Genomic DNA, 13,027 nt, shown 5'->3' with positions numbered 1-13,027 from the left:
CCTTCTGAGAGCCCTATGTCCCTGATGAGGGATAACAGGCTATCATCATCATCATCAATATACTCACAATGAAACTAATTTGATTACCTTTGCAATAAACAAACGACAATAAACACGTTTAATTTTTTTGACAGATGCTAGCACTCCGCAAGCGTGCACTGGTTTAAAAGTAACATAAAAACGCATCTGCTTGTGACTGATGGGAGATGTTGGCTGAATCAGATTTTTCTTATTATTGTTTATTGATAAAACTACTTGCATCTTAAGACCTATTGTAATCCTGTACGATGAATTTATCCGAAGAAAGCAACTTCGGAAATGGCCTTTTATATGTGGGATTTAATCAAGACCAAGGTAAGTAAAAGTTGCATGTTGGAATTACATTATCTTGTCGGTTTTTTACTGTTATATTGTAATAGCTTTTTTCGTTATTTATTTAGGTTGTTTTGCTTGTGGAACCGAGAATGGGTTTCGAGTGTTTAACAGCGACCCCCTTAAGGAAAAAGAGCGTCAAAATTTCGCCGAAGGTGGTCTTTCCTACGTCGAAATGCTGTTTAGATGCAATTATATGGCGTTAGTCGGCGGAGGGAAGACGCCCGTCTATCCGCCGAACCGAGTCATTATATGGGACGACTTGAAGAAGGACTCTGCTATATCCCTTGACTTCAACAGTCCAGTGAAAGCTGTGAAATTGAGAAGAGATAGAATTGTTGTTGTTTTGGGTAAGTAGTTTATCAGTAACCTCTTATCAGTGATTGAAATAGCATTGTTTCCGTGAGATAAATGTATCTTCTGTCTTTGCAGAGAATTTAATTAAGGTTTACACGTTCACTGCACAGCCCCAGATGCTGAATGTTTTTGAGACCTGTCAGAATCCTAAAGGTCTGTGTGTTGTCTGCCCAAACAGCAACAATGCTGTTCTTGCTTATCCCAGTCGCAAAACAGGTCATGTGCAAGTAAGTGACATCAATATACAAATGCTTAGTATGCTATTCTTAGTTCGGTGTACCCATTTTAAGAATTCATATAATTATCTTTTTTTATTCAATTGGGATTCATGCTTCTGTAGCTGTGAGAGTGTAGATATATTACAGAATGATGCTAACATGTCTTATTTTTTGGTTAGTTAGTAGAACTGAGCAGTCATGCCAGCACAAGCAGCTCTCCTGATGGACATCTAATTGCTGCCCATGAAGCCCCTCTCAGTTGTCTCTCGCTGAACGTAGGTGGAACCCGTCTGGCCACTGCTTCCACAAAAGGCACACTTATTAGAGTTTTTGATACAGCCACTGGACAGAAATTAGCGGAATTAAGAAGAGGTGCTCATCAGGTGAGAAACATATCTTATTTACTAAAAGCAAAAGTGTTTAATAAATGTTTTTTGAAACATATGTTGTGTTCCACATTGTATTGATATGTGTATTGTAAGTTGATAAATGAGAACTCCCTATGACAGTTCAAATATGCCACAATAATTTCCGTCTCTGGTTATGAGTTTATAGATATTCAAAACACTTGGAAGCTGTAATTTTATATTTAACTTCTACTACAGTGGTGGGCAAAGCACGGCCCGCGGGCCAGGTCTGGCCCGTGATAGGATTTTTTTGGCCCACCGCCGGTCATTTAAAAAAGAGTATAATATGGCCAGCAATATAATAAAAATAAATTTTTGCTGTAAATCTGGCCCTCCTCTGAAATTCCTTCAAGTTTTGGCCCCTCATGAAGAAAGTTTGCCCACCACTGTTCTACTATGTATGGACAGTATAATTACAATTTTATTCCTGTTTATTTCTATAATGATAACTTGTATCACATGAGTTATGACTCATTACAAAGTTATTAAAGAATTATTTATTTGTTATTGATCTTTTTACAGTATAAAATTAAACTCTGTGTTTTAAAATATTATTTTCATAGAATGCATGAATGGTTTATTCTCATAACATTGGTGTATTTGTATATATAAATTTAGAATGTTTTCTATTAATTTCAGGCAACTATTTACTGCATTAACTTCAACCACACTAGTACCAATTTGTGTGTGACTTCAGACCATGGCACAGTCCATGTGTTCAGTCTAGAGGACGAAAAGTTAAACAAGCAGTCCAGCTTAGCAACTGTCAACTTTCTGCCTAAATACTTCTCAAGCAACTGGAGTTTCTGCAAGTTTACAATACCAAATGGCCCACCATGTATTTGTGCATTTGGTGTAGACAAGAGCTCTATTGTTGGTAAGTTTACTTCACTCGCGAGGTGAATAGTATGTCATTTTAAAATAACTTTTTTTAAAGAAAACAATTCAATTTTATTTACCCACACAACCTGAAATGCCACGTTTTTAACGTAAGAAATTTCTTCATCAACTTATCAATTCCCTGATATACGTCAATGTTCACATTGTTGCCTTCAGCCAAAGATACTTCAGAAAGTAAATCATTTTTATATAATACTTATCATAAAGTGTTTTCCTCCAATGTCATTACGGGTCCACACAAAACGAGCCGCCTCACGAGGCAATTGCCGCGTGAAGCAGTTCGCTCTGCTCTCTGTAGACGTGCCTTGGGCGAGTCACGTCTTCACCTACCGAGCTCCTTCGCGCGGCAATTTATGCAAAATTGGTTATGACCAGGCTACGTGTATGGTGCTGTTTGACAGTTATGATAAATTATTTATTAGTAAAATTTCTCAATAACATGCAATATATTGATTTTGTGAACTAACTCAACTTATTTCATTTATTACAGTTATCTGCGCTGATGGCTCCTATTACAAATACAAGTTTAACGAAAAGGGCGAGTGCACGCGAGATGTGTACGCGCAGTTCCTCGAGACTTCAGAAGACAGGTAAACAAAGTAGGAATTAAACTATTTAAGAAATTATATTGTGATTATATGCTATTTTCCTTTTGATATAATGTTAATTTCGATTTTATTTGCCAACAAGAACACAAACTCTTGACAATTTTTGATTTGCCAAAGGTTTCATTGGAATGTTAAGTAAGTAAGTTGAAAGAGTTTGTGCGCTTGATGCCAGAGTACTTTGTATGTTTATATGTTATTGGTGAAACGTGATCAAATGAATTTTATAACTTGAAAAATAATAATTGTTTATATTAGTCACGCGAAATCACTATCATTGTCATCATTTTGTACATCATCTAAGAATGTTATAGATCTCAAAAAGAATTTTATCAGTGTGACTGATTTGTATTGACTTTATTAAATTTTTTATCGCGATGTTGTAACGGATTTAATGGTCTTGAAATCATCTCATGATCTATAACTAAATAAAATATTGCTTATCTTGAAAGTGACTTGCTTCTTTATTTCTGTCAGGAAGCCTAGCCAAGATGATAATAGTACATCGAAAAGAGAAAAGAAAATATCTATTGGATTCTAAAAGTCACTTGACTATTTCCAAGTATTATTGAAAATCTCGATTGGCGTCGTCTTGGCTAGGCCCCCTGGTAAGGTTACTTAAATAATTGCTTGTTTAATGAATATGATAAATCATTGACTTGCTATCTAGACAAAAGCAAATATGTGTGTTGTTAAAAGTACCTAATTTAAACTAATTTTGTTCTGCTATTCTATCTAAGAAACTTGATAAATTATATACTTACCTACTAGGCTGGAACGTATATTAGTAAATGGGGTTTAGTCATATCAAGATTCCACTATACTGAAATAAAATATTGCAATGTTTGGTAGTGTAAATCAATATTAGATAATTCCCAAATACATCAAACAAAATCTTGTCTTTAATAACTTATTAAGTCTACGTCTTCTGCAAAAACCAAATTTATAAAACATTTTTTATAGTAAAAAAAAAAACTAATTGACCACATTTTATTGACATAATATATCTTGACTAAAATGACACCAAAGTTATTAACAAAAAGACTGTCTAATGTACATCTTATGTGCAACAGTAAAAACCACCTTTATCTGAAAATAACATCGAAAGTGGTTTTTTGATGAAACAGTCAAACTATATGTTTAGTCCAACTAACAACAAGTATTCCAAAAATGAGTTCCTTTTCCTTCTAAAATAAAATTTCTCAGTGTATGGTGACTCAGTCCGTTGGTGAATAGGGTCCTATATATTATACAACGCACGGTACAATATGTCTATAGCGCAGGCCCGCATTGCCTCGGACGAGGCACGTCTCTACGGATCGAGCTGCTTCGCGCGGCAAATTCCTCGCGAGGCAGCTCATTCTGTGTGGACCCGTCTATTGAGATAATATATTTTCATCATATCATCGTTCGAGTAATTTAGTTAGTTGATAAACAAATATGATATAATTATATAATTGGCCTGATGACAAATTTCGAAATAGGTACCTTTTAATATTGTCATTATCATCAAGTATATTTATTACGATGTACGAACGCCTTTTTTCATAATTATTCTTATGTATTGGTCCGACTGACGTGTATAATTATTTTCTTAGTTTTAGTGCCCTATTTTACAGTTTATCCATATGTAAAGTGTATAATAATCAGCAGAGATCGGAATATTGGTGGCATTTGTTAAAGATCTTTGTGAATAATCTATCGACTTCATAATTTTATTATGTCGATATTTTACTCGATTCATTGTTTTAAACATCGATTTACAGCTTTACTATATAATATATTATAAATTGTAACAGGTAGGTACTTAACTAACTTTAAAAAAATGGCCAAATAGACTTGTAATAGTTTCATTTCAAATTCATAATCCAGGGGTACCTAGCAGGTAATTTAATTACCAACGCCGAAAATTATTTCAACGATAGTTATATTGTATCTATAAATGTGGTTATTGATAATTTTATATTTGAAGTTCTTTAATGTGAAGTCACTATGAAAATTAAAAACTACCACGAATATTCGGGTCTCTGATACCTGTCAGTGTATTTTAAGCTTCAAATATACATGTAGCAAAGTAGACTGCCTTAAGTCGATATTTTGTGATGTTTACCATGCAATGACCCTATAATATCATCGGCATTTTTAATAAAATACCTATATTTTTATAAATCTTTGTATTTATTTATCTCTATTCGCATTACACAACATTCACTTCGTCGTCACAAATCGTTTTGTATTTGAATAAATAGGAAAAGAGTATTACGATAGTGTAGGTCGTCATAGCAATATAAAAAAAACAATTGTGATTACGGCAATACGGCCGAGGCACGTCTACATAGACCAAGCTGCTTCGCGCGGCAACTTCCTCGCGAGGCTGCTCGTTTTGTGTCCTTGATGAATTTGGGCTGAATAACTAAAAACTGAAATATTTACACAATCTCAGTAATGGAAACCGATCATCTCTTGAGCACGTCAATGAAGGTGTTTCTTGGTATTTTAATGTTGGCGACACTTCTCATTTTCTTCTTTCCCTCAGCTTGTTGCTTTAGCAATTTTTTTCTGCGAGTTACGTCGCCACCATACTGGAAAAAGGATTATTGGTTTGCATTTGCAATAGAGTTAACTAGTAGATATATATTGCCTACGAAAGTTAGACTAAGGCCTAAGGCAGTTGTTTGACAGACTCGGTAGTTTTAGAATTACCTTTTTTAGAGTCCAGTCATTGGATAATGCAATGGTAAACTGTAATAACATATACCTACCTCTAAACTGGGGTAACTTTATCGCGGGGAAACATTGAGTTTTAAACTACAACAAAATGGTCTGTTAAGGTTGCCAACCCCAACATAAATTTTATAAGCTTGCATCCAAAAATCAATCCATCCCATCCAAAGTCCATCCAGTACATCTCCATATTACTCAAAAATCGATGATCCATGTCGCGATTCAAAGTAACCCAAGTTTACGGTACTCATCTATGATTGATAGTTCGACCATAGCTTTCATTTTCGACCAGTTTTTTTAGAAAGAAGCAAAAGTTTTATGAATAAGGGAATAGATTCGAAAGTTTAGGTTAGGTAGAGGTACTCACTAATTTTGCTGTGACATCCTTTCTGTAAGCTTTTAATGTTTCTCTTGCGAACACTTTTCCTCCGACAACAGCTTGAATGGCAACCTGGAAGCAGAAATTAATGTATATCAAGCTGCTAATTAAAAAGTGAGTCTTATGCTCCTGAGAATAAAGTCTCTCTTGGATCACTATACCTGCACCATTTGCCGCGGAATCATCTCCTTCAGTTTCTCCGTGAGTCTCCTGGCAGTGTATTCGAGACGGCTGGTGTGCACTATACTTGAAAGTTCGTCGACTAAGACCCCATTGATAAGGATATCCATCTGTGAAGATAAGAAATATTTAGTACCTAAGAACATAAACTCAACTTGAAATTATTAGTTGGACTATTCCTCAGGCTTTATTCCTGCTTACCTATGATATCTCGCAAGGGTACGCCATTTACTATCACAAAGGTCAACGTCTATAATTTAACCACCAGGTTTATTTTATACCTTAACACAAACAAAATAAAGTCGGGTATTGAAAACACGCCGACAGAGCAGATAATCAAATGCATAAAATAAAAATCTAAAGCTCAAACTAAAAATATTCATTGTAATCAATTTAGGATTATAGCTAATCTTATAATATCAAAGTAACGAAAACGTTTAATTTAATGTAAAAGCAAGGTCTATTGACCATAGCTGGCGTAAATAAATCGAATAAAGTTGCGTAACTCAAACAGCTGTATAGCTGAATCTATCTATGAATCTATGAGTATTCATAGATCCATAGATAGATTCAAGCCAGCTGTAGTAAATCGGTAGATATTTGTATTTTCCTGATGGAAACTGCCACATACACATACATAGTCAGATACTAACCCTTGCAAGCGAGCTTTCATGAAACCCATGGTCCTGATAGTCGAAGCTCGCGAACCCGGACGTGATGCTTTTGAGCGTGTCGTGGAAGTCTATAACCACCTCGGAGAGAGGCAGTATAAATTGCAGCATAGTCATTCTGTCGTCGACAGCGTTGGAAGGCAGCGGCGTGCCGCGGCGGTCGATGCAGAGCGTCGTCACGGACCCAATGTATTCCACGGGGGTTATTATAGTACCTGAATAAGATATAACACATACAAAAATGGTTTTATTTGTTAGCCTTTTCGACGCCGTGTCAAACACATAAGCTGCCACCCGGACGCCACGTCACCGGAGTGTCAAAACTGAAATTGAGCTTTATGCATATGCATGTAGGTCTATGTTGCTCTGTGGTTTGTGACCGATTAATCAGTCTTTGGCATTGAACCTGCGGTGCGGATATATCGGTCATTGGCGTCCAAAAGTTTAAAGGATGGACCATGTACTTAGGTTAGGTACACGCAACCACAATATTCTATTCGATACAAATAGAGCGACTTATTAGCGCGAATTCATTTAGAATTAAAACAGTCAGATTGAGTCGATAATAGTTCTAATGCTTACCTATAACTAACGGCTCGTAATATTCTTCTATATGATGAGGTTCTGGCAACATCAGTGGATTAGTGATAATAACTTCATCGCTCTTATAATGCTTGATAATTTTAGCGCCTTTTACTCTAAAACATAAATCAAGTTAATCTTGGATAGGCATCAAACCATAGGGTAATAAATAAGTAAGGTCAATGATCATTACTTCAAACTAACCTAGAGTCGAAACAAGCTAACAGCATGACATTTGCAATGACAAAGTGTAGGATTGTCAAATTTCTATAAAAATATGACGTTTGTAATGCCACTCCCTCATTTTGTTCTATTTAAATCGGTGTAAAATTAGCTTAGACAGACTACCAATGCAGACACTTTGGTCAAGGTAGAGTTTCCGTTTGCACACGGCACATATAATATTCGCACGTTGAGATACTTGCGAAAGCTATGAACATTGGTAGATATGTATAAGCATGCAGATTCGGCAGTTTGAGCATGCGCCAAAGCTAGCCTATGCAAGTAAGCTAACAATCTGCACAACTGAATCGACCACCAACCAAAACGTCCTACAGTCGCGGAAAGAATTGGTTTTGATTCTCGACTCTATTTCAATGGTTTTAAGGTTGATAAGCGGTACACTTTATGTTTTGGTCATTTAGAACCCCGTCACAGTGGGAATAATAAGTTAAACGTAACTGGAGTAACATGACCAAAATAACATTATTCATTCATTGCAGAGGCCAAATTGTTGACGATGAGTCAAATAGAAGCCCAAATGAACCTACTTTATCTTGTAGGGGACAGATGGCGCTGTCAAGATGGCTTCTGCTTTGTATTCTTGCAGCAGTCTTTGGATGAACACGTCTAGATGCAACAGGCCCAGGAAACCCACGCGCCAGCCTTGACCTAACGCGGGACTGAAACAAAATATTACAATATTAGTACGTTATATAATAAAAGAGTTATGGGCAAAGTTAACGGGAGCAAATGGGGTTGGCAACTGTCAAAGGTTTGCATAGATGGCGCCATCACAGTTTGGCATCCAGGACATAAAATTCTATTGAAAAAAAAATTGGCACATTTCTAGGATTGACAGGGCAAGCTATGGTGGCGCCATCTGCTAAATACTTCGACCGGACAACCCTATCGAAACGATTTTTTTATTTCGAGTACACAATTTTAAGACACAAAATGTTTGTTTAACACACTTGCGAAGAAAAAGTAAAATATTCTTACGCGTGTTATGTAAATGGTTATTTTTTAAATGTTTCATGTCAAACAATAAGGTTTTGTATTTATTATGGGCCGGCATGGATGTTGTTTTGGACGCAAATACTTATGAATAATTCATGTATTGAAGAAACCATGAAGAAACTATAAGAATGAAAGTGACTCATAGACTGTTTTTATAATAGGTGAGTACATACATAAATATGGAGACGAATGGTAATTTTTCATTTGGTAATTTGTATCGCCGAAAAGAGAACAGGTGAGGCCATCACAGTGTGATAATTTGTTGAACATATTTATATTTGCTATTAAATTTTAAAGTACGATAAGTATTTGTACGATAGGGCACGATTTATTAGCTCAATGATATTGCGTTGCTTTTCTTTCGTACAGGTACTTAATATGTATTTATCTTTTTATTAAAATATATTTACTTATTATTTAATTTATATATTTACTCTATTTTAACGCGTGTTTTGCTCTATTTAAACCAAAGTTAGTAACTCATAACGTCATCACTAAAACTGGGTTTTATGGGTTTAAGAAGGTCAAAGTTTTTTTTACAGATGGCGGCAGCATAGATGTCAGTAAAATCAATCGTTTTTTTCTGGATGCTAGCTCTTACAACCAAATCCCATAGAACAAAACTAGAAACAGGTAAATCCTATGCTGGTGCCATCTACAAAAAACCTTTGACAGTTGCCATCCCCATTCGGCCCCTCAGTATTAAACTTCAGTGTTAAACGTTAAACAAAAACTTATTTTTCAGATTACTAAAACCAAAATGATCATAATCAAAGCAAGCTTGATTTTCCTCGTCGTATGCGCATTGGTAAGCACGGATGCAGACAATACAGGGGAGCGCGTCGCAAAATGCGACGATTTCTGTAGCAAAGGCCAGGCTGAGAGAGACCATTGCTGCAGAGTCCAGGGCTATGCGCTCTATGCTAACTGTATAGGAGGAATGAGCTGCTATCGAGATTATTAACATACCTAATCTTCCCTAGTAGTATCTTCTATGGGTTCATTTAATTGAGGTGGTAGATTTTTTTTTTTTCATTTGAAGTAAAAATATTACGAGTAAGTATGTGCAAGCTAGGCTTAGTCCTAAAACCCAGTGTCTACTAAGAACTGTCCATGGAGTTATCATTGCCGGATACATTGAAAATTACTGCGCAGCTTCGTTACTATTAACTGCCTGGGATAAATAGTAGACCTAATAAAACATTCCGAGATTTCCGAGTGTTGCCTGTTTTCTTTAACAATAATAAATAGTTCGACTTAATAGCTTTTGTTTTCATTAATTTCATAGTGAGTGAATTGAATGTACCTATAGGTACTTACACTTTAGCAGGAAATGCTAATGACTTCACGGCGTCGCTGCATGAGCGCCACAGACGGAAATATGTTAGTGTTCGTTCGTTATTTTTGCGTTTTGGCTAATCCACTTAAAGCACGCTTAAAGCAAACAACGCCATTGAATGGATATAACCGTAAAATATGGTAAAGACCACGCTGTAAAATGTTGTGGTTCCATTTGAATACACCCGATTTGTACTGACTACCTGAGAATCGTAATTAGAAAGATATAGATATTTGTTATTCCTTCAAGATGGTTGATACGACTTTTTCACACATCGTTGTTGACATCTAATTAGCTTTTGAATGGCATTGTTTTATTTTAGTAGATTAGTCAAAACGAAAAACAAAACACTATAGGTAGTTACACGACCTGTGTACATTATGTTCTGTACCATACGTCCATCAAGAGTAGCTAGTAGAGATATACCTGGAATCAGCTTTGACGCTGACGGCCGAGTCGTTAAGAGCCAGTTTCTTGATGGCGTCGCTGAGCAGAGGATGCTGCGACTGGTCGGCCGGGAAGATTCCTGCATACACCATGTGCTTAACTGGTGGGATCTCAGCGAGCTCAGATGTGTTTTGTACGTCGACTGAGAGGAGCTGGTCGCCTACGCTCCCGCCGCCTTTGGGGCCGCAGCCTGAAATATTGCATAGATGTGATCTTTTTACTAATGGGGCAACTGCCAAAGGTTTGCATATACGGCGCCATCATAGCTTGCCCTTTTCTATGAGATTTGGCTTAAAGGGCTGGCATCCAGGGCATTCCATTAAAAAAACTATGACACATTTCCAACTAGACAGGGCAAGCTACGCTGGCGCCATCTGCTAAATACTTCAACCGGCCATCCCATTTGTCAGATAAAATGTACAGATTTATTCATAATCGTAGCAGAGTCTTATCTATAATTTTAGACAACAGTTTGTAATGTGGTGTCTGAAATTATTACATTGAAAATATATTTACATTACAAAATTATCGATTTTCGTAACTTACCCACCATTACAACTTGGCCTGCAACAGCTGACTCCACCGGCTGCTCACTTGGCCTCAACATTGCCAAGTACTTCACTTGGTGTTGTTTCGTATCAGATCTCCATCTCACCGCTTGCCCAACTTGCACTTTCCCAGAATGTATGTAAGCCAAACAAAGTACACCTCTATATTTATCATGCCATGTGTCAATTATGTGTGCAGTAAAGTGGCCTTCAGATTTGACAGACGGTGGAGGTATTCTTTCTATGACTGCTTCTAAGAGCTCTTTCACTCCCCACCCTTTTTTGGCAGAAATACTCATAACCGTTTCTGGATCTATTTTAAAAAGTGATTGTAGTTGTGATTTGACTTTTTCTGGGTCTGCCCTAGGGAGATCTACTTTGTTAAGTGTGGGTATCATGACTAAGTTGTTCTTTTTGGCTAGACTGTGCACAGCTACTGTCTGTGCTTGAACACCCTCATTGGCATCAACTAGTAGTATCACTCCCTGACATGCTGACACACTTCTCACAACCTGTAATATTAGTGTAAAAAAAGAAAATGAACTGCTGTTGAACTATGCTGAACCCGCTAGCCACCGAGAGGCCTATCCTATAGAAAGGCTTTCCATTACACTGTATTTTTAACTCATTTATTTGGGAATTTAAATCAGGCAACAAGGCCTATATTACAAATACCTTACAGACTAACATACTACATGTATTTTATAAACCTAAAGCTAAACACTATTTAGTCGACAAAATGGTGTGGCTCTGTTGCATCGGTTGCTTTATATTTGCTGTGGCAAGTTTTGATAGATAATAGATAGAGGATTAAGAAAAAAAAAATCATAAGTGGCTTATCTACTATTTCATAACCTGTTGCTATGAATGAAGGGTGGTTTAGCCATAACAATACCTCATTGGAAAAGTCAACATGTCCTGGAGTATCTATCAGATTCAGGAGATACTTTTCATTCTTGTATGTGTAATCCAGTGATGCTGTCACAGCTTTTACAGTAATGCCTCTTTCTCTCTCCACCTGTGGAACAAACAGTAAAGTAAGAAAGATTGAATGAATGTGCACCATACAATGCTTGCTTCTGCTTCTAATTAATATTCTGACTAAATTAATGTATGTAAGACAATTTTTTTAAATTTATAGCAAAGTAATTTATCAGGGTTACATTGTTTTTGGAATCAATTCAATTAACAGTGCCCATATGTGCCATTTCTAGTAAACTTAGGTTCGTCAATATCTAATGTGTGACAACAACAACAATAAATCATTAACTGATATTTCTAACCCTTTGACCACCGAAGACGTCAACTGACGCGCGCGGCTCAGCCCAATAACAATCGTGCATTCCGACAAGGTTCACGATGCCGCGCTGGGCACGATAGGCGTGGCGTTGAAAGGGTTAAACTATTAAGACCACACAGCAATGCGGCTCCTTTCAAGTATAGTTCTTTTAGTACTCAAAAACAACACGAGTAACTGCATACCTGTAGTTGGTCCAGCACCTGTGCGTGTTCTGCACCTGGCTTGATCACCCCAGTTATCTCCAGCAGTCGATCAGCCAAAGTACTCTTCCCATGGTCAACATGAGCTACTATGCTAAAATTCCTAATCCTCTTCACTTCTACGCCCTGGTCATCCTTTTCGGAACTTTTATAACGCACCGAAAATATACTGTAATAAATAATATCCACCATAATTATGCAAAAATAAGCGTAATTTATAACAAGGAGGTTATGTTGTAGTATCTTGTGTAAAACAGTCTCACCTTGGGTATAATCTACGGTTTAAAGGAAATAAGTTCTTAAAAACTATAACTTTATTTATAATTCTGACCATTATTAATTATTGAATTTTATTTTATGATAAACTCTAGAAATTCCATAACTGCAATCAGCTGTTTGTTTGACGTTGACGTCTGTCTGACAGTGACAGATAAAATAAAAGTTTTTTTTAAGTCATAAAGTTGTATGCACCGGGTTCGTGGTATTTTGCCAAATCTACGGAACGGTATTATAGTTCGTCAAAGGACTGTCTCATTTCAATCATTGACAGAGAGAATCA

At 36.6% G+C, this 13,027-nt stretch overlaps 2 protein-coding genes across 3 annotated transcripts; one reads left to right on the top strand and one right to left on the bottom strand.

Annotated features, from left to right (window-relative positions):
• The first annotated feature begins 174 nt into the window (after positions 1–174).
• Positions 175–3,310, top strand: LOC134667299 (WD repeat domain phosphoinositide-interacting protein 3). Its single transcript, XM_063524643.1, has 6 exons — positions 175–354; positions 441–722; positions 805–956; positions 1,127–1,330; positions 1,994–2,231; positions 2,745–3,310. Exons 1-6 carry the CDS (start codon positions 288–290, stop codon positions 2,846–2,848), a joined length of 1,047 nt encoding a protein of 348 aa, XP_063380713.1. The 5' UTR covers positions 175–287; the 3' UTR covers positions 2,849–3,310.
• Positions 3,311–3,442: 132 nt separating this feature from the next.
• LOC134667298 (translation factor GUF1 homolog, mitochondrial) lies at positions 3,443–12,869 on the bottom strand. 2 transcript variants are annotated; one of them, XM_063524640.1, is made up of 11 exons: positions 12,732–12,869; positions 12,451–12,637; positions 11,864–11,986; positions 10,967–11,480; positions 10,400–10,610; positions 8,166–8,297; positions 7,396–7,511; positions 6,796–7,028; positions 6,124–6,252; positions 5,951–6,034; positions 3,443–5,441 (listed from the first exon to the last, which is right to left on the bottom strand). In XM_063524640.1, exons 1-11 carry the CDS (start codon positions 12,800–12,802, stop codon positions 5,316–5,318), a joined length of 1,926 nt encoding a protein of 641 aa, XP_063380710.1. In that variant the 5' UTR covers positions 12,803–12,869; the 3' UTR covers positions 3,443–5,315. The 2 variants fall into 2 exon arrangements, with proteins under 2 accessions (XP_063380710.1, XP_063380711.1); XM_063524641.1 differs by lacking the exon at positions 6,796–7,028.
• Positions 12,870–13,027: the final 158 nt, after the last annotated feature.

Source organism: Cydia fagiglandana, chromosome 9 (assembly GCF_963556715.1).
Source record: "Cydia fagiglandana chromosome 9, ilCydFagi1.1, whole genome shotgun sequence".
Lineage (NCBI taxonomy): Eukaryota > Metazoa > Arthropoda > Insecta > Lepidoptera > Tortricidae > Cydia > Cydia fagiglandana.
This window is presented reverse-complemented; position numbering and strand designations above follow the sequence as displayed.

Bases quoted from the DNA above. Each gene is read 5' to 3' on its own strand.
- LOC134667299 (XM_063524643.1), top strand. From the start codon at position 288: ATGAATTTATCCGAAGAAAGCAACTTCGGAAATGGCCTTTTATATGTG. The intron at 723-804 runs GTAAGTAGTTTA...CTGTCTTTGCAG, and splicing joins TAGAATTGTTGTTGTTTTGG to AGAATTTAATTAAGGTTTAC. The intron at 1,331-1,993 runs GTGAGAAACATA...TATTAATTTCAG, and splicing joins TAAGAAGAGGTGCTCATCAG to GCAACTATTTACTGCATTAA.
- LOC134667298 (XM_063524640.1), bottom strand. From the start codon at position 12,802: ATGGTCAGAATTATAAATAAAGTTATAGTTTTTAAGAACTTATTTCCT. The intron at 12,638-12,731 runs GTGAGACTGTTT...TATTTATTACAG, and splicing joins AACCGTAGATTATACCCAAG to TATATTTTCGGTGCGTTATA. The intron at 11,481-11,863 runs GTATTGTTATGG...CTAATATTACAG, and splicing joins ATGTTGACTTTTCCAATGAG to GTTGTGAGAAGTGTGTCAGC.